The sequence below is a fragment of the Polypterus senegalus genome, chromosome 1 (assembly GCF_016835505.1).
Source record: "Polypterus senegalus isolate Bchr_013 chromosome 1, ASM1683550v1, whole genome shotgun sequence".
Taxonomy (NCBI): domain Eukaryota; kingdom Metazoa; phylum Chordata; class Cladistia; order Polypteriformes; family Polypteridae; genus Polypterus; species Polypterus senegalus.
In genome coordinates, this window is record NC_053154.1 from 197313725 (window position 1) to 197337060 (window position 23336).

Genomic DNA, 23336 nt, shown 5'->3' on the forward strand with positions numbered 1-23336 from the left:
AATTGAATTATACACTAAACCACATTTTTTCGAAAGATCTGATGTTTGATTACTTTGCAAATATTATATCAACACAATTCCTGTCAACGTTATCCTGCATTTATAAATAATTTTTGCATCGTAATTTTCTCCTCCCATGCATCTGGTATAAAATATTGGGTCAGTAAAATTTTTAATTCAGAAGAATGGGGCTGAGTTTTTTTTTGTTTCACATTGTCAGAAAACGTTGTCTCAATTTCCATTTCAGCAAAATTAGAATGCTACAAAAGATCACATTGTCAGAAAACATCGTCTCAATATCCAGTTCAGCAAAATTAGAATGCTACGAAAGCTTCGAATCGTGAGTTTCTAGTTCTCGCTTTAGAATTAGTCCCTTCTCGCATGCCGTAGCAGGTCGTGCTAGTACGCATGCTCACTCGACGAATATTCGCGCACACACATAGTAACACATAGTGTGTGAATATGGCTGCTAGAGCGGCTAAGTCCAACCGTCCAACTCCCGGTGCGGGAGCTGCGTCAAAGCGGGGTATAGGTGGTCAGGAAGAAGAGGAACAGACTGTGCAAGCGGTTCTCATCGCTGACAGCTTCAACCGCAGGTTTTTCCCGATATCTAAGGACCAACCGAGGGTTAGTTGCGTTGAGAATACTAATGTGCTGGTTGACAGCAGTTAAAGACAAGGGATCTAGTGAACATGTGGCTTATTACATCAGAGCATCTAACTTGTTACATTCGTTGACTTTGGCATGTAAGCGTATCTTTAGGTTTGAAGATGTTTTCTAGATGTAATGTCCGTTTGGCCAAGCAGACTATTTTATGGGTAGATTTGGCGTTAAGTAACGATTGCAGGCTGATGTTTTCTGATTAGAACTATGGGGTAGTCCACGAAGCGCGCTTAGCAAGTAAGATTCGCATAAATCGACAAGCCGGATTGACTTTTGTCGGTTTTCAGAGCTACCAAAGAGGATTATAGCATGTCGTGCTCGATAGCCGATTCAGCTGAGTTCCATCTATTGCCTGCACCGTACCAAGTTAAAGATTATTAAAGTTTTAACTATCAATATATCATGTTCGTTAGGCTTCTCAGGCATCAGTCATGTCCGAGTGACGGCACCAACACGCACATTAGAGGTTGACTTTTCAAAATACATATCGTTCCATAACATTAGTAGACAGAAGTGTTTTAAATGACATTAACATGTGTCGGTTGTATTGATCAGTTTTTGGACCCCTTCCCAGAGGCAGAATTCTAGTAATTCTGAAGTATGCTGCTGTATATAATTTTCACTTGTTTTAAAGTGTGACATTCACAATTTAATTTACAAATACACTGAGCAATTAAAATTAATATTTTTAAAATTTCAATAATGCTAACGTTTAATTCAAATGCAGTTCACAAATTCAGAACAATAATGTATTTGTCTTATACAGAAATGGCTGCAGGAGTTACCATGGACAAACATATTCTAAAATGTGCAGATGACTCTGTCTTTAGAAGTCTTCTACAAGATAAGAAGGATAGCTAGCCTTGATGAGTTTGTTCAATGGTGTGATCCTTTCCTTTTTACAGCTAAATATCACTAAGACAAAGGATATTGCTTTAGATCTTAGGTGCCCCCTCCCACAGTATCAACATCAATTAAAGCAGAGACAACAGACATGGCGAAGCACTACAAATATCCAATGGTATTCATTTATAACAGGCTACACATTGATCTTAAAATAGATCTAGTTTTTAAAGGGGGCAGAAATAGAAAAACGGTTCTGAAGCAAAGTCATCATCCATCTTCTGCTGCAGGGGCAGCTCCCTGAGGAAAGATGTTCAGAAGTCCTTTTTCCCTGCACCCTCCTTCAGCTCCTCTGCTGAGATACCACAGCATCAACATGACTGCTGATTATATCTCTCAGTTGTCTCTTAGTTCTGCTCCAAGATTTTCCCTTGGTTAGACATACTTAAAACACCTCCCCAGTGGCCGTGTCCAGGAAATATCCTAATCAGGTGCTGGAAAAACATCCAAGTGAAGCAATTTTGTTTTTAATTAAAAAAAAAAGACCTTCATGTTCTTCTGATTTAAAATGGAGGTGATGTGACTGGGGCCCAGTCGTGAAAACAAAAAACCTTAAACCTTACTAAATACAACCATTTGTTTTAAGAAAGTGGACCTTTCCTCATTTATGAGTCATGCTTGTGATGATAAAAGGGTACTGGAAGTAATACATTTTATCACATTTTCTTGGTAGTATTTTCTTAAGGTCAGGATACATCTTTTCCAGTTTATGTTTCTGATTGCAGTGGCCATTGTGGGTGGAGTTTTGAAATATCCCACAGGTGCACAACCAATTTGCCAAATTTGCATAGCTTCAGGCTGCATATTTTATTTCATTTGTCTGTGCAGTTCTGTGTCTTCAAAAGTTATTTCTCTTATGACTTGTCACAAATGATGCGCAGCTCAAAAGTGTGACAAGTATCTGATACAGTGGCAGATCTGTCATAAATGCCAGTGGTACACTATATGCACACTCGAATCCTATTATTTTTGAATGAATCATATTTTTTATAAGCAATTTTGGCACACATACAGTATCCCATGCAGATACTGATTTAAGCACATGAAAACTTGTTTTCATAAATGGAGCCTACTTTTTGACACATCACATTTTGGTTTGTTATTTTACATAGCCTATGTAGCAATATTCCTGCTGAGTTAAAGCATGGTGCATGCTGGTGAAGCGTACACTTAACAGTAACTACTCGCACTGCACTACATTGCATTTTTATCACAGCTGCAGATTTTTTGAAAAAGCCCAAGCCACCTGCATGTCAACATGAAATTCACAGGGCCATTCAACACTCACCACCACTATGTGCTTTCTGTGATGTGTGTACATTAAATAAAAAAAGGATAAAAAGGATGGTTATGCAATGCAGCCAAACCACAATGAAATAAATTAAAGCACCACGAAACAATTCCTGAATTTTATTGATGATCGTGAGCACCCCTTGCTAAGAATACAGTAAATAAAAGAACTGAGGACAACATTTATGGGTAATTAAGTATAATTAGTACTCTTCACAGTTTCTTCTTGGTAGACATTTACTGAAGGCCATTATATGATGAAATAGTTCTTTGTAGCAATTGTAAATCCACTTTTAATTAATATTGTCACATGTAGTGAAGACTGTGTATGATTGCAAGTGTAAAATGTATTTTCAGTGTTCATTGTATATTTGTCTATGGAACAAAGACAGCAGCTCACATGTAGGCATCAACATTCAATAACGTCAGTAACAGTGCCTGGAGATGACTTTTCAAAGTGAAATCATGCACCTGGTGTTGACAATTTGCAAGGAAGATGACCGGCAGATAGGTGAAGTGCTCTGCCAGTCTCCTTTTAAATAGGCATAATCTCTCAAATATGTTCGTCATTTTACGTTTTTCTTCCTAAAATGGCCTCATACGTGCTGTTTTGTAATGTGTATAATGTCCAGAAGCAAATGAGTACACTCTTGATTTGAAAAATTCATGCTTTGTGTACATTTTAAGGGTTTGAACCCCTGCTCCATCACCCCCATTTTAAAATGTAAGAACTGGCTAGGTTTTTTTAATTTATTAAAATTCTTCCCTTTAAAACACAATTTTATGTGGCAAATTAATATATATCATGATTGAGAAGAAATAATGTCAACTTAAAAAATTCCAACCTTATGTTTAAATGTACTAAAGGATACATCTGTAGATGTTGTACTCTGCTCTGTAGTTTTTGAATCATGACAGGTATTTACAGCCATCGTTTCTTGTAACTGCTTAAATATCACAAGTGCACAAATGATCATGAATTCCGTTAGCGTGTGTTGGGTCGAAGAATATAACTTTGTGTTTGTGGAACAATTTAATCCTCGATTGTAGGACAGGTCTTATTCAGGCAGGACTTGCTTGGCTAACTCTTTAATGAGCATTTAATGAGCATGCTTTGTGGAATTCCCTCCTGATCTTTGCTGCCACATATGTTCATAGGGTCAATATTCATTGTTCACGACTTTTTATTTATAACTAAGTTAATAGCAAGAGCAGATGAAGATCAATATAACTTGTCAATTCCTATTCACTCAGGGGTTCTTAAATCCAGTCAGCATTTGAAATTTCCTAAAATTTTAATTTCAGCCACATTATTATTAGTACCATTTACTATATTTATTTTTTATCAGAATTTTTTATGTGTGTATATGTATAAATATATATAATATGTGAGTGTATCAGATTTTTTCTTCCTGCTTCCTCTCACTGAGCTTCTTTTTTGCCTGCTTCTCCAGGTAACGCAGTGCAGTCATTCCAGCTTCACAATGTCTAGGTCTGCTTGAGTTTTACATGTTTGTCCCATATTTTTAGAAATCGATTGGTATGAGTAAGTTTCAGTGTATTTTCTCAATCAAAAACATGTGTCCTAAGTTCTTTTATGAACATGTCCTCGGCAAGAGTGACTCATCTGCATTTAAGAGTCAATAATTGGTTTGTGGTGCTTCAGTCTGCTTCTATATTGCACCTTTTGCCACTTTTCATTTTTATAGTATTTTTGTTTTAATTCAACATGTATGCAATACACCACAGAAGCTACAATGTGTGGGTGGCTCAGCTCTTTCAAAATTCTAAGACTTATTATAAATACAATGCAGAGTAATCAGTTCACTTTAAATTAACTGTTTTTTGTACAAAGTACGATAAAATGATGGATGATCATGTTAGCAGCAATTAGGTCCTTTTATGTTTTAAATCAAAATTTTCTGTATTAATCATAGGCCATATTTGATTACCTGAATGAGATAATTTGAGAGCAAAACAATGAAATCAGTTTTACATTAATTCTGACATAAATGATGTTAAAGAAAGGGAGGATTTTCAGAAAATATAAGTTTTACTGAACTGATTATTCAGCTAATGTTTCCTGCGTTGGAAAAGTTGTGTTAGAAAAGCAGCTTTAAAGAGTTGTTTCAAAAGAAATCTCCCGAGTAATCAGATTTTACTGAATCACATGACTTTGATACTATTGATTCATCATTTGTTTCAAGAAAAAGTCATTTTTTGGAAAAGTTCACACAATAAGATAAATTAAGCAGTCTGTGATGATCAGTACACCATTCTTTTAAAATCTGTGCTGAAATACCCTATCAATCAAAGTTTATGAATCCAATACATTTTGTTCTGTTATTTTAGGGTGGAGGGGTATGGTCTGCTAGTTTTCTCTCTATGGTCTTAAAACCTTGGAAAGAAAATTTTCAGTATCCATCCGTAAAATGTTTTACAGAAGGAAGCCGAAATCTGTAATTTAGTACAAGAACACAAGTAATTTAATACAAGTTTAAAGCAACTTGTAGTGAAAGTTTATTTTTGACCTCTATTTCCCAGGCACTTCTTCCTTTGGCTAATGTGGCAATGATTGATTATACCCTGGAGTTCCTGACAGCCACTGGTGTACAGGAGACCTTTGTATTTTGTTGTTGGATGTCCAATAAGATTAAAGAGCACTTACAGTAAGTAGTGATTTTTTTTTATTTTTTAACCAGGGTCACTAATAGTTATAGGTCCTTTATTGTCTAACCTCTCTTTAAATTACATCAGTTCAGTTCAGTAGCACACAAGCATGACTCATCCCCGCGACCTTATAACTACAAAATTAATTCTGACAGTGGATGGCGGGATATGTCTTTGTTAATGTCCCATGTCATTTTGCACATGTGAATTGCTGTTTAGCAGTTCTGCAGAGTAATGTGGATGATTTGCTGTTTGATCTTCACAAAAAACATTGAAACATTAGCTCATCATTCTTATTATCTTTTGGGGAAAAAGTAGCTAAATATATTAAGTGTGTAATGCATTGCTCCACATTCAGTTTCAATTTCACCAGAAAAAAATTAAAGATTTAAACATACAGTGTTGCAGGTAAACCCTTGTGCCTCTTCTTCAGTATATTGCATGTTTGCCCGATTACTGATCAAGCTTTGTCAGTCTTCTCTTTTAACCTTCACTGTTTATTAATTGATACACTAGCTTTACTTGCCTGGAGTGATGTGACAATGGGTGGTATTATTTTAAGGAAAAAAATAAATAAAAAGCCAGTAGTGAGATGCCCGTTTCAGGAAAATCCTATACACATTTTATAAAGGAATGTTCTCTATATTGAAAGAGAAGAAATAGAGATTTTTTCCTTGAAAAAGACATCCGAGAAACATTATGTAGATGGAGATCACACTTCAATATACTTAAAGAATAATTTCAGTGTTTTTCAAGTTGAAGTTATTTCTGTGGAATAAGTGGATAATTAAGTGGATATAGTACTTTGGGTGTACTTCAAGATCACCTCCGATGCATCTCCTAGCTGGTAGAGTCATTCGATCTTGATGCATAGCTGGGGGGAAGAGTTGCATACGTGTAGCCTCTGACCTCAAGTGCGTGGAGTGAGGTGGAGCTGGGTGGCGTGCATGAGTGGGCAGAAGTGCAAAGCAGCTAATAGTGCACTGAAATTCTGAAATATTTTTTTGCTTTACTGAAGCTTATAAGCGATCGTATGTGTGACTTTTTCTGTTACTATTGCCTAGTTGTCTAAAGAACACAGAAATCAATTCACATATGTACATTAGCATTCAGTAATGAGCTCTTGGTGATGATGTTTCAAGATGAATCCACCCCCTTGGCCCAGAAAGATGCTGCAGAGAAAGACAATTAACAGAGAAAAATGCACAGGTGATCTCCTCCTAACATTTTGCTTTGTGATTAGTTTTTTCCTTCTTAGGAACAATATACAGTGGTGTGAAAAACTATTTGCCCGCTTCCTGATTTCATTTCATTTCATATTGTCACACAAAATGTTTCTGATCATCAAACACATTTAACCATTAGTCAAATATAACACAAGTAAACATAAAATGCAGTTTTTAAATGATGGTTTTTATTATTTAGGGAGAAAAAAAATCCAAACCTACATGGCCCTGTGTGAAAAAGTAATTGCCCCCTTGTTAAAAAATAACAATAAGTATCACACCTGAGTTCAATTTCCGTAGCCACCCCTAGGCCTGATTACTGCCACACCTGTTTCAATCAAGAAATCACTTAAATAGGAGCTGCCTGACACAGAGAAGTAGACCAAAAGCACCTCAAAAGCTAGACATCATGCCAAGATCCAAAGAAATTCAGGAACAAATGAGAACAGAAGTAATTGAGATCTATCAGTCTGGTAAAGGTTATAAAGCCATTTCTAAAGCTTTGGGACTCCAGCGAACCACAGTGAGAGCCATTATCCACAAATGGCAAAAACATGGAACAGTGGTGAACCTTCCCAGGAGTGGCCGGCCGACCAAAATTACCCCAAGAGCGCAGAGATGACTCATTCGAGAGGTCACAAAAGACCCCAGGACAACGTCTAAAGAACTGCAGGCCTCACTTGCCTCAATTAAGGTCAGTGTTCACGACTCCACCATAAGAAAGAGACTGGGCAAAACGGCCTGCATGGCAGATTCCAAGACGCAAACCACTGTTAAGCAAAAAGAACATTAGGGCTCGTCGCAATTTTGCTAAGAAACATCTCAATGATTGCCAAAACTTTTGGGAAAATACCTTGTGGACTGATGAGACAAAAGTTGAACTTTTGGGAAGGCAAATGTCCCGTTACATATGGCGTAAAAGGAACACAGCATTTCAGAAAAAGAACATCATACCAACAGTAAAATATGGTGGTGGTAGTGTGATGGTCTGAGGTTGTTTTGCTGCTTCAGGACCTGGAAGGCTTGCTGTGATAGATGGAACCATGAATTCTACTGTCTACCAAAAAATCCTGAAGGAGAATGTCCGGCCATCTGTTCGTCAACTCAAGCTGAAGCGATCTTGGGTGCTGCAACAGGACAATGACCCAAAACACACCAGCAAATCCACCTCTAAATGGCTGAAGAAAAACAAAATGAAGACTTTGAAGTGGCCTAGTCAAAGTCCTGACCTGAATCCAATTGAGATGCTATGGCATGACCTTAAAAAGGCGGTTCATGCTAGAAAACCCTCAAATAAAGCTGAATTACAACAATTCTGCAAAGATGAGTGTGCCAAAATTCCTCCAGAGCGCTGTAAAAGACTCATTGCAAGTTATCACAAACGCTTGATTGCAGTTATTGCTGCTAAGGGTGGCCCAACCAGTTATTAGGTTCAGGGGGCAATTACTTATTAATTACTTCACTTTATGTGAATTTCCCCTTGGGATTAATAAAGTATCTATCTATCTATCTATCTATCTATCTATCTATCTATCTATCTATCTATCTATCTATCTATCTATCTATCTATCTATCTATTTTTTCACACAGGGCCATGTAGGTTTGGATTTTTTTTTTCTCCCTAAATAATAAAAACCATCATTTAAAAACTGCATTTTGTGATTACTTGTGTTATATTTGACTAATGGTTAAATGTGTTTGATGATCAGAAACATTTTGTGTGACAAACATGCAAAAGAATAAGAAATCAGGATGGGGACAAATAGTTTTTCACAACACTGTAGATATACTTCTTTTGCAATGTGTATGTAATCTGAAGATGTGGATCAATCCTTGATAATATTTTTACCTTGAAAAATGGCTGTATTCAGTCAATTTTAAAGGCTTTTCTATTACCTATGGACCCATATACCCTAAAGCCCCATTATAAACTGCATGAACAGACAAGGCATTTATAAAACATATTAAAAATGCTTCAGCTTAGAACATAATTTCAAGTGGCAAAATAAGGTTATATTTGAATATAGCAATTTTAGCCATTTAAAAGAACAATGACAAGAGGCTTCGCAGTAAGCCGTTCATCTATCATACTAGTTTTTGATAAGAAACAGTTCACCATCTGGTGGATAATTTTAGAACTACAAATAAATATTTGAAAAAATAGAAGCCAAGACTTTTGGGTAGGGGCAGTGGTGGTTATGTGTTGCTTTGGTTTAAGAGGACTTCATAAATTAATTTAAAAAATATAAAAAATTGCGTAACTTTCTCCAAATTGTTTATGGGAAGGCCTCCATTTCAGATCTTAACAGTTTTTTTTAATTAGCCAATCCTTGCCCTCAATGAAACATATTACAATACTTAATTTTATGACTAATTGTTTTAATTTTTCTAAATTGTTTTAACTTGAACTGAGAAAAGTCATTATTTATTTACAAATAAATGTCATCAGCCTGAACAACTGGATTTCTTTATGTTTAGAAAATATTCAACGTAAGGATTAGATATACTCTTGTACTCTGTGACTTATTCTGTGACTCACTGACCAGAGACAACAAATGCACATTTATGCAAATGCATATTTTGGAACCATTAAAGTGATGTAAACAATAAAAAACACACAAATATTACAACCTGTGATTCGTGAGGTGATGAATTAACATATAGTGGAAACTGAAAATTTAATAAGAGAGACATAACATAAAAATGGCTGAAAAAACATATTGTCTATGAAAATTATTTTGATGAGTGGCTGTTTTTGAAATTGTTTTGGGGGCAAAAACCTTTACTTTGATAATATTTAATATTATTAATGAGAAAATATACTAGGTTTATTGTATATATTGTGCTTCAGTCTTTAAGGCACTTTGAGAAGATATTAAGATGTATTGTAATGTGTGGGTCATAGACTAGCAAAGAGAGAAGAAGGTCAGTCCAGATTTCTTAAGAAAGATCAGTTTTATTGTCATATCAGGAGCCGTCTCTTCAGCACTCTTAGAAACCCCAGTATGTATGCAGTGGGGCTGTCGTTATCTTGCAGTTGCTCCCTTCCTAGATTAAATGAGTAGATGGACTTGAAGCACAATTGAAAAAACAGCAAGTGAACACTTTGCCAAGTCAGCGGCCGGTTTTAAATGTTCTCCACATCAACTAACTTGAGACATACGTGTTACACGGCAAGCCTCTGAACTTGAAGTTGTGGCAGTCAGGCAGTCCCTGCCTATGTTAACAGAGTTTTGGCGCACAGAGCAGTTTAGGGGTTGTTGGGGCCTCAAAAATCTCACAATATTGAATGCTGCAGTTTTGTTTAAAATAATTGAAGTATCCTTCAAGTCCTTATCGCTCAGCCCAAGGTCAAATTCATTTTAAGGAGCATTTAACCATTCTGAAGAATAAGTCTTTTATTTTTTCCTTAGATGAAAGGAGTTACTGTTTTTGTTCTTTCATTTACAAGGAGAGGAGTAGTGAAATACTGTTTCTTAAAGGAAAAATGTTTACTGCAAATAAGCTACTGTACAATACTCTGTCCTGCCTTATTTTTACATTTGCTTTCAAACTACATGGTTGCTCGCCAGATGTTCTGGCCATTGTAGTCTGAAAGTAGCTTGGTCTGTGATGGTTGTTTAGTACCCTTTTTATATCTTCAGCTTAATGTGCATTATTATTATTTTTGATGAGATGGAGTCATTTAGTCTCTGCTCAGTAAAAAAAAAAGCACTGATTCAATACAGTCCTCTTTATCAACCTGGATTGAACAGACAATACAATAATTACATGTAACTGGTATAGTCATGTGCTCCATTGTTGGTTTGCAAGTTGGTTGTGGAGGGTCAGCTGAGCCAGTGTTTATCAACAACTGGGTCACAACCCAGGTTGCTGCCGATTGATCTCGAATTGCTCTTGTTGGATAATGAGTGGATTGTGGTGGATCCCCTTAGCAATCGGTAGCGCTGCAAGAAATGTTTCCCTGTTTCTAAGTGAGCTTATTTCATAAATGGGGTCCCCAGTCGTGCTTGTTTCAGCAAGCAGGTGCTTTTCAGTTGCTGCTAGTTGGTTGTCTGTGAACTTAAAAAGGCAAACCTGGGTCACAGGACCATAAAGATTGAGAAACACTGGTGTAAGGGAGGGCATTTTGGGCTGACTACCACGTGGAGCGGCGCTGATCAAAACAAACCTTAAAGGGCCCCTCCAAGAGTCAGAAACCTTGCGAGACACTGTGAAATAATATTGATAATAACAAAAAACATACTACTGCGGCTGGTGTTGGTATTATTAATAAACTTTTTTCTATGGGCCTTGCCATAAATACAAATTGCATTATCTCATTTGGATTTACAGTATATTGGTGCATGACTGTATTTGGTTTCAAAAAAATTAACCTCTTTTTTTATAGTTCTGTTTAGAAACATTAATTTTTCAGATTAGTTATTCTAGTGTTCATTGCTTTAGATACAGAATATAATTAGTAATTAGTATTAAAATAAAAAAAACAATTTTAAGTATATTCTCCAGCTTGCAAACCTACTAGCTCTGCTTTATGTATAATACATTATAGATATTTTTTTTCAAGCTGTGTGGCATGCTTTCAACATTGCTTACCTCCTTCCACATATCTGTGACTCCATATTAGAATGTTTTTAAAATACTGGCATATACAATATTTGTGATGCTGAGTGAGGTTTTCTTCTGTCGTAATTTAACTTGATAAAGCTAAAAATCACATTCTGTTTCCTTTAAGGTTTACTCACTGTTTAAGTCGTAAAGGTAGCCTCATTTTTTTATGAATTTTAATTGTACTTTAGTTGCCACAAGCCTAGACATACTTTAAGCAACTATTTTTTTTATGAATTTTAATTGTACTTTAGTTGTCTCAAGCCTAGACATACTTTGAGCAACTAATTTTTTTATGAATTTTAATTGTACTTTAGTTGTCTCAAGCCTAGACATACTGTTTATGTATTTTTTTTTACATTTTTGTTTTAAACAGGAAATCAAAATGGTGTCGGCCTACCTCCCCGAACACAGTGCATATTATTACATCTGATATGTATAGGTCTCTGGGCGATGTGCTACGTGATGTTGATGCTAAAGCTCTCGTTCGTTCTGATTTTCTCCTTGTCTATGGAGATGTTGTATCAAATATTGATATCACACAAGCTCTTAATGAACACAGGTGAGTCTTTTAGTCTTCATTTAAGAAGTCCTATTTATGTAAGTTTAATTAGAAAGCATTTAGAGAATACTTTCTATATTAGAAGTCTTTACCTGTACTTCCTGATGATTATGCTTTGTCTTCCACTAGCAGGCCAGATCAGCATCGCCACTGATGTGTGACTTCAGTATTTTAAAGTATCAACAAAAATATCCCCTGTAAATTCCTAATATGATTTAAACATTACTGCCCATCCCTGAGTGTTCATTAACTTAAGCTGTGAATATTAAATTACCTGCTGTAAATATTTCCTCATAACTTGTACCCCATAGTTATGGCATACGTTTAGTAGCTATTTTCTTTACTTTTTTCAGTCATTCTATTGTAATATGAAGAACATACCTGTACACTGTATTTAAAATTAGCCTCACAGGTGGGCTGTACTGCTCATAGGCTGTGTTATACATCATAATAGTAGGTGCTTGCATTAGCGTGGATGCAACCTAAACATAAGATAAAAAGGCTTCTCTTGGAAATGTTGTGTGAACATAAAATGTGGAACTACAACCCAATTCCAGATAATTTAGGGTAGCATTGAAAATGGTAATAAAAACTAAAAGGAGTGATTTGTAAATTCTGTTCACCTTGTACTATATTGAAAACACTACAGCTACACATTACTGATGTTTTACCTTGTGAATTTAATTGTGTTTTGAAAATATACACTCATATCAAAGCTGACTACAACAAGCTTCAAAAAAGTTGAGACAGTCAAGCGTTTATCAATGTGCATTAGGGATGCCACAAGAACTGATATTTCAGTACTAATTTGGTACCAAAGTTGTGAAAACAGTTACCAGCTCTTTTACAATATCAATCGTATTGAGAATGTTGCTAATGTACTCATGCATGACTGCAAGTAAACAAACTGCTTCGGAAAGCACAGAAAAATCTGAGGAAAAACTGCATAATGTATAAAAAATATCTCACAGTAGTAATGCTACAGCACCACATGTTGAAAAGAAAAACAACAGTGCAGGAGAAATTCAAGCATTTCAGTGCAGGAATTGTACTTGTAACTGGAAAAAAAGCAAAACATACACACAGAGGCTCACATTATTGCCACTTTAACCCCATTATGGAATTAGTTCAGAAACAGGTTAGTGCTTGCTTTGAGAGTGACATGACATTACCGATCAAATGAGGTGTAATTGTTTAACTTATACTGTCATGCATTTGTAAGAGGAGATGAAAAAATAACAAGATTAATCGATTTTAATAGTGTCCTGTGCGGTTCCAATGTCTGAACAGAGGCTTTACATTCATTATGTGATTGTAATGAGCTTATCCATCCATTTTGTAGCCAATACAGTTCAGGGTTGCTGAGGAGAGAGACCGCACACACATCCACAGTCACATATGTAGAGAAATTTGGGATATGGGAGCATTGGCAGCACTTAACATTTGTTACAAGTAAACACTGAGGCAAGACTCAAACGAAGTGGCTACTTGGCTTGCCTACACTGGCGGTGACATAAGTTTCTCCATCTGTTAATACTAAAACAAAATTTACTTAGTGTTTCAATGCTTTGAAGGAAGAGAAACATCTCTATTAATATGGCATGTACTTAAAATCCCTGCTTTCTAAGAGCCAACACACCATGTCCTACAGATAGTGTCTGTCTTACATGGCTGCTGGTTTCACACATAATCCCTGAAACAATGAGATATAATAAAAATATCCAGGCCCCCTGCATTAAAGTATTTCTGCATCTATAAAGGAGAAAAAAGTAGACAGATTTGTGTGTATCCTGACTTGACGCTGTTACGATCCGGTAAGCTATATAGAAGCCGCCTTTCTGGGTAAGCCTACAGCTGTTTATTGGCTTTTTATTCTGAATACTGTGATATTAACTTTACCCTGCTGCTGTCCATTAGGCACCTCCAGAATAATGAAACAAGCCCACCTTTGATCAGCCTGCCTCTTGCCTGCTTTTTATTTTACCTCACTCCCATATCCCAACCTGTTGTGGTCTTACTAACTGACCTGTATTCCCAGTGATCCTTGTTAGGACAGTCAGCTATAAAAGCAGCCGTGAAAAAGAACATATGCTCTTACATGAGATGTGTGCTGGCACCACGCTGTGCTGTATTGAGTACTTATTTGTTCTTTTTCACTTGTGACACCTCTGCAAATCACAGAGGGTTCATACCAGTATTGTGTGGGTCTTGTAGAACTCAGCTGGAGACCCTGAGCTGCAAACGTATAGTGACATGTATTTACACAGCAGTTGCCTGAATACTGCAAGGGTTTTATTTTTAGTCGGTATAATGTGTTCTTGCTCTGTGACCATTCCTTTAGTAATAAAATATAAAGAAAAAAATGTACATGTATAATACATATAATCATTGGTTCAGTGGCAATTGGGTGACAGTCAACTTGGCGAAAGACAATTCGTCGAAGATACAATTTGGTGAAATACAACTCGCCGACATCCTTTACCAGTTAGGTAATAGTTAGGTTCAAAGAGAATTTTTAATTATATTTAAGTGACAACATGATTTAAAATGTTGAAAATAAATTTATATAATTGACGAACAAGCTTTATTCTGCATATGGAGCAAACTGTATCTTGTATTATCTTCTGCAACCCGAACTGCTAATCCTTTATATAAATTGTATTGATTGTAATAGTATGATAACATTATTTAGAATACAAAAGGTGACCTGCGAGTATGGCTTAAGGAATATCTTTACTCTCAACGTATTGGGTCTCTCATAAAGCAGGTGATTCTGTGGATTTTCTGTCACCCTACGTTGTCATTTAAATATCATTAAAAAAGCACATGATCTCTATGTCAGCACTACAAGTAGAACTAAAGTATTTGTCTATTTGAGTGAGCAGTTTTTTGGTGGAGATTTGCACATTTTAACTTTTACTGGGCACTACTTAAAATATTTAACTATAGTGTAATTTGGTGAATGTTTTTATTACAATGTCTGCAAATATTAAGATTGTTTTAAAGAATAGTTTATTTCCAGAATGAAAATTTGCTTTTATTTACTTTATGAATTATGGTTTTTTGGTTGGTTAAATTTTGAAATACTGGTGAAATTTTGAAAGTTTGCAATATAGTAGACCCCCTTGAAGACGTGGTTCCTGGTTTGCGGCCTCAGTTGTTTGCAGATTTTTCCTTAGAACCTAACTAATAATTGTTAGCGGAAACCGCAAATATCCTCTGCAATTTTTTGTAGCTTTTTTCATGGCACTGCACTGTAGAGAGAACAGGAAGCAACCGTAGAGGAAAACACGGCTTGGGATGGTGAAAGTAGCCAATCTGAGAGCGCACTCTACTAGAATTTGAAACTGTAACTCCCAGTAGTCCCTGCAGTGGCTCCGATTGATCTTCTGCTGAGGGTTCAGGGGCTGTTGGGGTCAAAGGATGTCAGTGTTGCTTTTAAAAAGGGGACCAGTGACCAAAAGAAAAAAAAAGATTTTGTAATTTGTGTTTCCTGTTCTCTCCCTGCCTTCTGTTGGGTTACCTGTACTTATTCATTTTGTCCTGGATTGTTTCATGGTTGGGGTTCGGATTGTAAGTGGATTCATTGCTATCTTGCACAGAAAGGATCGCTCCTGAACCTGTCCACCCGTCTTTACCATTTCAGGAACTACCGGTAGGACTTTCTTTACATTCCCATTCAACATGCGGATCTCTGGACTGTCTATCTTCATCATTACATTTCATCCGTCACTGTTTTTCATGGACTTTACTGTGTGTGTTTTGTTTGTGCTTTGTTGTATTTAATGTATAATCGCTGTAAGGGGAACAGTGGCGGTATCGTTGTTTTCATTACATTCTTTATTTGCTGTTTGGTTACCGGATTGCTTTGTTTTTGTCTCTGTTTGTGAATGTGCGCAGGTCGGGTCAAGGCTGGGTGTGTCCCTGGATTCTCCACCATAAAAATAAATCAATCATCGTCTTCTCGACGGTGTGAATCTTAGTGGCACTGAATCACTACAGCGTTATTCATTTCTCCTTGCTGCTGATTGACTGCTGTGACGCATCTCCAGCTGAGTGTTCTCCTGTTTTCTGTTTTGTTCTTCTTAATCCTTAAACCGCCACAACCGGCTATAGTTTTTTCCCAGTGCCATTTGCCAGCACGTAGGAGCCGAGTATATTCGGCGACATATATTCATTGAACGCTACAACCGCCTATTGTCGGTTCCCAGTGCAATTTACCAGCCCGCCGGAGCTGATCAGTCAGTGATATATATTCGTTGAGCAGTCACCTCATGAGCACTGCCGGCCCCTGCGGCCTCACTGTCTCTGGGATTGAGCCGCTGCACTAGACTAGCCTGCAATCATCAGTGTTTACCTCTGTGTGCTTGTGTGCAGCCAATAATCAAGCGCAGTTTGCTTGATGATTTACTGCATTTCATCAATGGCATCAGTTGCACCTTGTACATATTGTTCCGGTAGTTCTTTATATACTTTTTACAGTTCATTAGAAGTGTGTAAAATGATCAATATTGCAGTAATTGTGATGCTCTTTGCATGAAAAAAATGTGTTCCATTAAAATTTCACTTTTTCTTTGTGAATTGTGACTTTTACTTAATAAGTGCAGCAAAAACGTATTTGGCGTCCAGGGGTGCATTAACCCCTAAGTATGTGGCGGTTTAAGGGTTAAAGCCCAAAGATGCCTTTGAAACGCCCTGCACCTTATAAGGCTTCTGGCAATTAAATGCACGTTCATGAATTAGAGTACATATAGCGGTAACATCGGTATTTTACATTCTAGCACGGCAGGTGACATATCAGTGCAGTACTGTACAGTATACGGGTTTACCTTTACATTCTTTTTTTAGGTAATGTATTAAGCTTAGGTTGAAATGAAATTAAAGTGTTTTGGGGGCATGTTTAGGGTTTAAACTATAAAAATAGGCATTTTTTTAACCACATCCATAATTCGCGGTTTTTCACAATTTGTGGGTGCTCTAGGAATGTAACCCCCGCGAATTTTGGGGGTGTACTGTATACCTTTTTGAAATAGTTTACTGATGGCTAGGGAAGCACAATATTATTATCTTTATTAACATATATTTAAATATTGATGAATAGTGTTATATCTATTGTGGAACTTGACACAGACAGGCAGACACGTTAGAATCACCCCACACACATTTATTTTGGTGCTCCATATTTACAAATAGTGATCTCAAGTCCCCAAATTCCTGGCCAACACAACACAATGCCTTCTTCCTTCAGGCCGCCTTGTTGCCTCCTCCCAGACCTCGTCTCTCACTCTCCCGACTCCAGTCATCTTACTAAGGGAGGCGGCCCCTTTTATTGCCACCCGGATGTGCTCCAGGTGCTTTCCGGCAATCTCCCACCAAGACTTCCCAGTGTGGCGGAAGTGCCGGCTGCGTACCCGGAAGCACTCTGGGTGTCCCCAGTCTTCTCCCACCACCCAAGCACTTCTGGGTGTGGCGGAAGTGCTGAGGTCCAGGGCTCCAAAGGCCTAGGTGCGCCCCCTGGTGGTGACCACGGGCCCCTACAGGGTTTAACTTCCAAGTTCCCTACCTGTGGTCCCCAAAGCAACCAAGGCGGTCACCCCCACATGGTCTGGGGAAGGTGCAAGCCCTCCTTCGGTCCTCCTGGGCGTCTCCGTCACTATATAACTATTGTGATACTGAATTTTGTCAGTTTCACACGGCACTAGGGACAGATTAGGAAAATTTAAGCACCATGAGTTTCTGCCATTTGCATTTTGAATTAAAGTGACTCATCTGTTCAATATTACTCTTTAGTAACATTAATTAACCAGCTAATGATACAAATATAAAATCATGCGAAAAAAAATGTTACAAACCTAATGGACTGTCTCACTGACAGACCAGATTGTAAAATCATGTTGTTACAGAAAAAAGTACTTTAAATAGTTTGTTTAAATGGAAACATCCAGATTTATCTTTGAAGTCGCTTATTCAACATACAGATATACTAATGGTTGAATTTTAATATTTAGTATGGGGTTTAGGCAGAGAATACATTTAAAATGTGCACATGCTAAGAACATATTAAATTCAAGCCTTGCATTTTATTTTGATATTTATGAATGTCAATACTTGTTTACTTTAGTAATAGTTGTAGTAATTACTTGAAGGATATAGCAGTATTTTAACACTGTTGTGAGTGTTAAATTGTATATATTTTGTGTTGTATTACAGAAAAAGGCACTATTTTCCTGACAGAATTAACCATTTATGCATTGTTGGCAATTGGTCTTTGCAGTACTCCTTTGCTGCACTCAGATATTTAAACCAAGTTTAAGATAATAGTGGCTATGCTGCATTTCGTTTCATTTGATAGGACACACTCACAGTGTGATGTATACCATAACATAAGAATTTGTACTTAGTCCATTCCCTTATGTAATGAACAGTCAATAAGATTTTTAAGCAGTTTTCATGGATGAGTAGGAAATTAGATAAATAGAGATTTGGTTTATGGCCTAAATTATTTCAGAAAATTGCTTGACTGGCATCTGGGTTCTTTTCTGTGTTTACTCTTGTTTTGGGGACACAATTTTAGAAATAAATATTTATATATGTATCGTATTCAGGTAAGAATCTATTTTTAAAATTGCTAGATCAATATAAAAAAATAACACAAGCTAGATTCATGAAAATCAGCACGCATGTAAAAATCATTATCCCAAGTGTGGATGAGCACACTATATGTGAATTGCAAGCAATATCACAAGTGTTAAAACAAAGGTTGTCAAGGATGCAAACTGTATTGTAGTAATAAGTGTGTTATCTTGAAGATAAGGGGTGCAGACTAGTAAATTGACAGTGAATTGACTAAGCGTTACACCAATTTGTGCATTCCACTAATCCCTGGAACATTACATTTTGCAAGCTCAGAAGGGTTTTCAAAGACAGGTGGAGATTCTTAGGGCTTTGGATAAATAGAGCATCAAAGAAGATAAGGAAGGGTTATAAAGAGAGGCAGGCTATGGCAAAGTGGAAGACGACTGGGACACTGGAAGAATTGATGCAAAATTCACAAACAGTACAAGAATAGCAGTAGGTAGTTTCTGTAACTGTTGATTTATGAGGTGTTTCCTGTGGTTATAACAGTAAAAAGGTGATTCATCTGAAGATAAGGCTGAGGATTATCCATTGATTTTTTTAAAAATCACTTTATCCTGAGCAGGGTCATGGGGAAGCAGGTGCTTATCATAGCAAGCATTGGGCACAATGCAGGAACATTATCTAGAGTGTTTATTGTTAAATAAACACGCCTAATTTTGTGCTCATCTATCATTTGGTCAGTGTGTGTATGTTGGTCTTCATTACAGTATTATTCTTGATGTTTTTGCAGAATGGCAACTTTTACTTGCAGCTTAGAACAATATCCTACATTATAAAGTTTCCTTCTTCTTCTGCTGCTGCTTTGAATATTATTGTTATATTTGTGGTGCAGCTTAGCTTTAGTATAAAAAAACTACAAAACACCATCATGAGTAACAATTTGTATCACAGGTATTGTGAAGTCATGACATCTTTTATTATCAAACAGGAACTCTCACTCCTAGCTGGGAATAAGTGTAGGACACTTCCTAAATACTTCCTATGTAGGACAAAGTCTTATCTTAATGTTTTTAGTGCAGTTCCTTGGAGTGATTTTGAGACACTTGTTAAAAATTGGTCCCAGGTCTTTAAAATTCTAAAAGGCACTGATAAAGTAGATCCAGCAGAATTCTTCTAATGTAAAGATGAATCATGAACCCGAGAAGACCAGAGAAAATTAAAAAGAGGTACATTTGGGACTTAAGCCAGGAATTACTTTTTTTCTCAAAGAGTTATGGGAATCTGGAACAAACTACATTCAGTTGAAGCAGAAACCTTGACAACCTTTAAGAGGTATCTGGATGAGATATTGTGATCACTTAGCTATTCGTTAAACAAATGAGCCTGGTGGACATAACTGTTTTCTCTTGTTTGTCAGATTTTGTATCCTTTTTCTTTATACCCAGTTGACTCCCCTCTGTCTTGTAGGATGCGACGAAAAAATGAAAAGAATGTCTCCGTTATGACAATGATCTTTAAGGAGTCTGCACCAGGTCATAAGTCTCGATGTCAAGAAGATGATACCATCATTGCTGTAGATAGCAAGACCAAACGGGTTCTTCACTATCAGAAGACACATGGTCTGAAAAAGCTTAAATTTCCAATGGTAAGCATTCATTTAAGAGTTAACATTTGTAGTAAATATATCATATGTTATATGACTACCTGTACCATGTTAAACTCTTTGCATCTTTTGCTATTGCTAATTATTTTAATTGGCTCTCTTGTGTGTCTGTATATACTTGGGTTAAAATTGCACTATAGCCACTGTACAGTAATCCCTCGCTATATCGCGCTTCGACTTTCGCGGCTTCACTCTATCGCGGATTTTAAATGTAAGCACATCTAAATATATATCACGGATTTTTCGCTGGTTCGCCGCTTTCTGCGGACAATGTGTCTTTTAATTTATACTACATGCTTCCTCAGTTTGTTAGCCCAGTTGATTTCATACAAGAGACGCTATTGGCGGATGGCTTAGAAGCTACCCAATCAGAGCATGTATTACATATTAACTAAAACTCCTCAATGCTAAAAGATATGCTTCCCGAGTGGCGCTTGTTTTGTTTGCTTCTCTCTGTCTCTCTCACTCTCTCTGCCTGACGGAGGGGGTGTGAGCAGAGGGGGCTGTTTACACAGTAGCTGTTTGCCTAGAAGATAGGACGCTCCTCTACAAAATGCCGCTTTATCGTGGTGCTTCTGTATACTTAAAAGTACGTATTGATTTTTTGATTGTGCTCCTTTGAAGATAAGATATGTTTGCATTCTTTTAATTGTGAGAAAGAACTGCCATCTCTGTCTTGTAATGAAGCACAGTTTAAACGTTTGACTAAAGGGTGTTATTTCATGTCTAGAGGGCTCTAATAATGTTAACAGTGTGGGAGAGTTTACAAGGGCTTAAAATATATAAAAATAACCATACAAACATATGGTTTCTACTTCGCGGAAATTCATTTATTGTGGCAGAGTCTGGAACGGATTAACCGCGATAAACGAGGGTCGACTGTACTGGCCTTTGGATTTCAGCTGACTTGTTTTCTTCTGCTGTGTCCTCAATTTTAGAACATTTTCCACGGTGGAAGCCAAGAGATTGAAATTCGTCATGATCTTCTTGACTGCCACATCAGTATCTGTTCTCCACAGGTGGGTTCAAGTTTTGATTTATGTTGCTGATGTGTGGTTCTGCCAATGCATGTGATTTTTCAGTATGGTCAAGTGTACATATGCAGAACCATTATGTTGCATTGAATTAATTTAAATTGATATTTACACTACCCAGAATAGCATCACTTTAGCTGAGTAAAATCAGGGGTGTGGAAATCAAATTTTTTCTACTTGTCCACGGACAAGTAAATTTAGAAAATCCACTTGTCCGGCAGTTAAATTCACTTGCCCATAAACAAATAACAAAAGTGAAAAATAGTTTATTTTTTCTGATCTCTTTTATTGATGCCAAAACTGCCTTCCATTTTAAAAAAGTTCTTTCAGGGAGTAGTATTTTGCCACCTTGCTCTAGAACATTATATAAATGATTCCCTTATCAATTTAACTCACTAATAAACAATGCCTTCATTATAGCTACACTAGTTCTGTTTCACATATTACAGTTACATAACAGAACACTGTCCTGATTAATTTTCTGCCATGTTCTTCAGCTTTTGTCTTGCATCATCTCCCCCAAGAATCTTTACCATCTCAGACAGCATGGGCTGAATGCTGCTCATTTCTGCTTGTGCTGAACTGCATGGTTCCTGGTACTGATACTGACGGCAAATTTGGCAAAAAACGGAGTCAGCGTCGTCAGCATTTACCCACTGAAACTCTTTGAGCCATTGGGATTGAATAGACCGTTTTTTATCATACTCACGGTCCCTTTCAGCTTTTGTATTTCTTTTCTTGTCCTCATTGTCAGTTTTTTCAGGACCTGTTTTGCCAGTTTTAATTAAGAAACAATCCATTTCTCATCCGAGATGCTACTTGCTTCAGTTTCAGCAACATGCAAATAGCGAGAAGAACGTGCTTATCATTATCATTATGAGTTACACAGGTAATTGTAATGACATATTCGAAATTCCGCAAGATGGTACATTTCCAAAGAAGTAAATATTACCGATGTTGTCAGCAAAACATAATTGCGTCTAAGTGAAGATTTTTATAGATATTTCATAACATTTGGAAACCGTTAGAATGTTTTCTTCTTTACTTTTAATAAACTGACAGTGCGAAACCAACTTGTTTTATATGAAAAATTCTCTAATCAAAAACGATCTATAGACAGCTCATCAGAATTGTTGTCATGCAATAAATTTCTTAACTCCTCAATATATCACAACCTACGTGAAATCACAAATTTCAGGAAAGATTAACTGCCTAACAAGCTTTGTTATCTGGTGAAAACATTTGCATTGTAAGTAAAATGACCGCATTTTATGTAGAAACTGAATTTTATCAATAATATATAAAAGTTATCGATTATAATGAAAAAATCATCAGATTATATCGTAATGTCGGCATGAAAAAAAATGACCGCATCTCCAAGCGTGTAAATAGTAGGGTAAAATACTTATGTAAGACCCTAAGAGTGCTTCTCCTTTGAAAAATCAGCCGTCATTTTGTAAACAATATTGAAGACCAATCTGAGACATGAAGAACATACCTAAGTAGACTGTTTCCGCATGAAGTTCGTAGCCTACCCAAATGTTTAACATTTGAAAGTAGTGGTAAAAATGTGCCCTGCACAGCACATATAATTGTTTTTTCTCCAGAAAATTGCACTTGTCCGCGGACAACTGAAACCAGAAAAACACGCTTGTCCGACGGTCAATTTACCCGTGTCGGACGAGTCGGGCGTTGGATTTCCGCACCCCTGAAAATAATAGGCTACAAGTTGTTTTCTTCAGTCATCTCATTTATTCCGATAAAAATGTTCATAACTGATTTTTTTTTAGGTTGCCCAGCTGTTTACTGATAATTTTGACTACCAGACCAGAAATGACTTTGTCCGAGGATTACTAGTTAATGAAGAGGTAGGTGTTGTGTTTTAATTTTCCCTCTTCCATTTTCTTTATTTCCTCTCTATGAGAACCTTGGCATGTACAAATTTAAACTGGTACCTTTCAACCACATTGCAACTCTTTATAATGTTATTTTTTTTTTATGTGGTTGATATACTGTATGTAGCCATGCAAATGCATATACTGTACCCTATTTCACGAGACTCTATATTAAACAAAAATCACAGCTTCCTGTTAATAAAATAGATACACCATTGTGCAGTTGGGTGTGTGATCCAGTGG

The 23336-nt window shown here is 36.8% G+C and overlaps 1 protein-coding gene across 1 annotated transcript in view; it reads left to right on the forward strand.

Annotated features, from left to right (window-relative positions):
- The first annotated feature begins 426 nt into the window (after window positions 1-426).
- The window catches only part of eif2b5 (eukaryotic translation initiation factor 2B, subunit 5 epsilon), a 45388-nt gene continuing 22478 nt past the window's right edge, over window positions 427-23336 (forward strand). The window contains exons 1-6 of the mRNA XM_039766454.1: window positions 427-627; window positions 5401-5525; window positions 11737-11922; window positions 19969-20146; window positions 21103-21183; window positions 22989-23066. Of these exons, the coding sequence (XP_039622388.1) occupies window positions 463-627; window positions 5401-5525; window positions 11737-11922; window positions 19969-20146; window positions 21103-21183; window positions 22989-23066 (813 nt within the window). The 5' untranslated portion in view covers window positions 427-462. The remainder of the gene's footprint in view (window positions 628-5400; window positions 5526-11736; window positions 11923-19968; window positions 20147-21102; window positions 21184-22988; window positions 23067-23336) is intronic.